Source organism: Nematolebias whitei, chromosome 7 (genome assembly GCF_014905685.2).
Source record: "Nematolebias whitei isolate Nwh7 chromosome 7, NemWhi1, whole genome shotgun sequence".
Classification (NCBI taxonomy): Eukaryota; Metazoa; Chordata; class Actinopteri; order Cyprinodontiformes; family Rivulidae; genus Nematolebias; species Nematolebias whitei.
The window spans coordinates 34,130,728-34,133,578 of NC_056504.1; the positions used below are offsets into that span (position 1 = coordinate 34,130,728).

General features: G+C 40.1%; 1 protein-coding gene across 1 annotated transcript in view; it reads right to left on the minus strand.

The window, feature by feature from the left end:
• Positions 1-1,816: 1,816 nt before the first annotated feature.
• Positions 1,817-2,851, minus strand: part of LOC119412782 (zinc finger E-box-binding homeobox 2-like) — a 52,691-nt gene continuing 51,656 nt past the window's right edge. The window contains exon 10 of the mRNA XM_037679818.1: positions 1,817-2,406. Coding sequence (XP_037535746.1) covers positions 1,817-2,406 — 590 coding nt within the window. The remainder of the gene's footprint in view (positions 2,407-2,851) is intronic.

Genomic DNA, 2,851 nt, shown 5'->3' on the forward strand with positions numbered 1-2,851 from the left:
AAGAAAGGAGAAAATGACAATCGGAACAGGAAGAAAAGTGTCTGGAAACTGAGTCAAAGTAGAACTTATTCTGCCTGAATAGAACAGGTGAGGAACTAGAGAGACTGGCGTGTCACATCTGTATATCTTTGGTGATAAACGCACACGCACATACGCATGACCAAGAAGCATCTCAGCCACCCAGCAGGCATGAATGCTGCAAGCTTAGTCACACCTCATGCACCGCCATCTTACAGTGTCTCGTCATACCGAGGCCTTTTCAGATTTCTCACAGCGTCTGAGCACATCTGAGGCACTTATCACTCCACCGCAGCCAGAAAGAGGAAGTTTCAAACTGAAGCGTGTGTCCTGAGTCTTGACCTTCTTGCCACACCTCAGCAGGCAATGTGACACATTATAAATATTGTTTTTCCGGGGGTGTAAAATAAGGACGCCGCACATGTAAATTATTACAAGAAATGGCAAAACGTTTTAGCACTTGGTGAAATCAAGCAGTTCCATATGCAGATCTGAACAGTAAGATGGTACAAATTGGTGCTGGGTGAGACCCGGACGCCATCTTTATCTTTTGCTAACGTCGCATGCAGAGATGCAGAAATGAATGTCCTCCACTTTAAAAAGTGCAGGTTGCTGTTTTTTTTTGTATTTTGTTTTGTACGAAGCTTAAATAAACAGCTGTTTTCCTGTTGTTCATCCGCTAACATTAAACAGATGACTGGCCGATTAAAGCCACAGAGCACCGTGCTTCATCTGAAACGGAGAGTTGCATCTACTTTGTGATTTCACAGCATGGATGACAGAAGAAGGATCACTTCTGTCACATTTATTCAAACGCTCACAAGCTTTGACAAAACGTAACGGCTGCATGTGCATTTTACCAGAAAACATCTGAGTTTCACTTTGACTTCTTAAATTAGAGGTATCAAAAAATGTCAGACAAAACCCAATACTGAATGTTTTGCTCACTTATTTAAAACGATACATAAAGTAACACCGCATCTGGTAACGTGGCTGTATTTGAAAGGTTTGAAGATCTTAAATAGCATACATCTTCATTTCTGTAAACAATTCCCTCAGGGCTTTTTTTTTGGTTTGTTTTAGCCAAATCATTGAAGGGGGTGTAAATGCTAGCTATCAAATAGTTTTTCACAAAAATACTAAACAAATCTTTGTAATCCTCATCAGTAAAGAAATCAAATTCTTTTAAATAGGCTTTTGTGGAAAAGTTATAAACGATCAACATCTTAACTGTTGCAGATATTGCTTTAAACAGCCACGCCTAAAAACAAATTGAGTTTAGTTTTGACCAGATTGACAAATCATTTAAGTTAGGAGTTGATTTAAGATGGCAGCAATCTACTGTCAATTCGCTCAGGATTAAAGTGAACTGAACATGATTTCTTCAAGCTGAGGTCGTTCAAAAGCTATCTAAAACAGGTAAGATATCAGTTGCTCACAACTCGTTTCAAAAGATCTGAACTGTCACTTTTTAAAATACAATAAAAACGTTTGTTTTGTGCAACAGGAGGCAGCAGCAAGCAGTTCAGGTATATGGTGTGTCACATCAGGACAGACCTCAGATCAGTCAATCCAAAAAATAATTCTTCTTATGGAAAACCACAAACAAACACACACACACACAACTATCACACTTTACATGATAAAATACGGTCATCTGGATGGCTTTGTCCACTTTAAGGCCACAAATGTTTTGGCAGAGTGCATTTCTTTGTTTTATAAAAAGTAAGACACTCAGCTGATTTGTTTAAAATGAAAAATACACGAGCAAAAATCTGCATGGCTTTCTAGAGTCGGCTTAAGTTTTTACTCTCTGTAACCCTGTTATGTCCAGGTTCAGTTCACATTTGTTCAAGTCTTCATTCTGGTCCTCAGCATCTCTGTCCCAGATATGGCTCTCTGTTTTAATATGGCTTCCTGCTTCACAATGGTTTCGCCCATTTTGCTCTTCTCTTGTGGGGGATTCCTGGTTGGAACTACTTCCCAGCTCGTCCGCTGCTTCCAATAAACTCTGGTGTGTTGTTCCAACTCTTTCCTCCTCTTCCTCACATTCTTTGAGAGCATCCAGAGCTCCATCCAGACTGGAGTCGCTGAGGAAGGAGTGGGCAGTCTGTGTGTCATCCATGGACAGAAGTTTGTCTTCGGCGAGGCGGCCCACCAGAGGGGTGAGAGGCATCTCTTCCTGCTCTTGTTCCAGATCCTGGTCTTTGCTGCAGTAAGCGTAGCGGTGGTTCATGTGCTGGGAGTAAGAGCCAGAGTGGGAGAAGCGTTTGCCACACTTGTCACATTGGTAGGGTTTCTCTCCAGAGTGCAGTCGGCTGTGTTCGATCAGATGGTGCTTATGCTTAAAAGCCTTGTTGCAGATCTTGCACTCATGAGGACGCTTGCCTGAAATAACACAGAATAGTTTCTGTTTGATTAAAAACAAAAACAGTATGTATGACGATATTAAAAGAAAAATACTCTTATTTTATATTCTGATGATGAGCAGCGGTTCATGGATAATGATATATTTGTGGCAGCTTCTTTAATTTTGTCAGTTGTTCAACTTAAAGCAAACGCGTAAAGGGATGAAACAATGATTCTGTGTGTGAAGAAGGTTTAAACTAACACCCCCGAAAGAGCACCAATATTTAGGATGTGTTTGACATGTCAAAAACCAAAGTAAAACAGGTCGTGGTGAATGTGTGGGATTTTAACTTGACTGTATACAACACCACATAAAACTAAAAGTAGATGGTTTTCAGGTTTAATTTTTAGACAAAGAAAACAGAACTGTATCATTTTTAGTTTCAGAGGTGAACACAGGTGGATTTAAGTTGAACTAAATTTA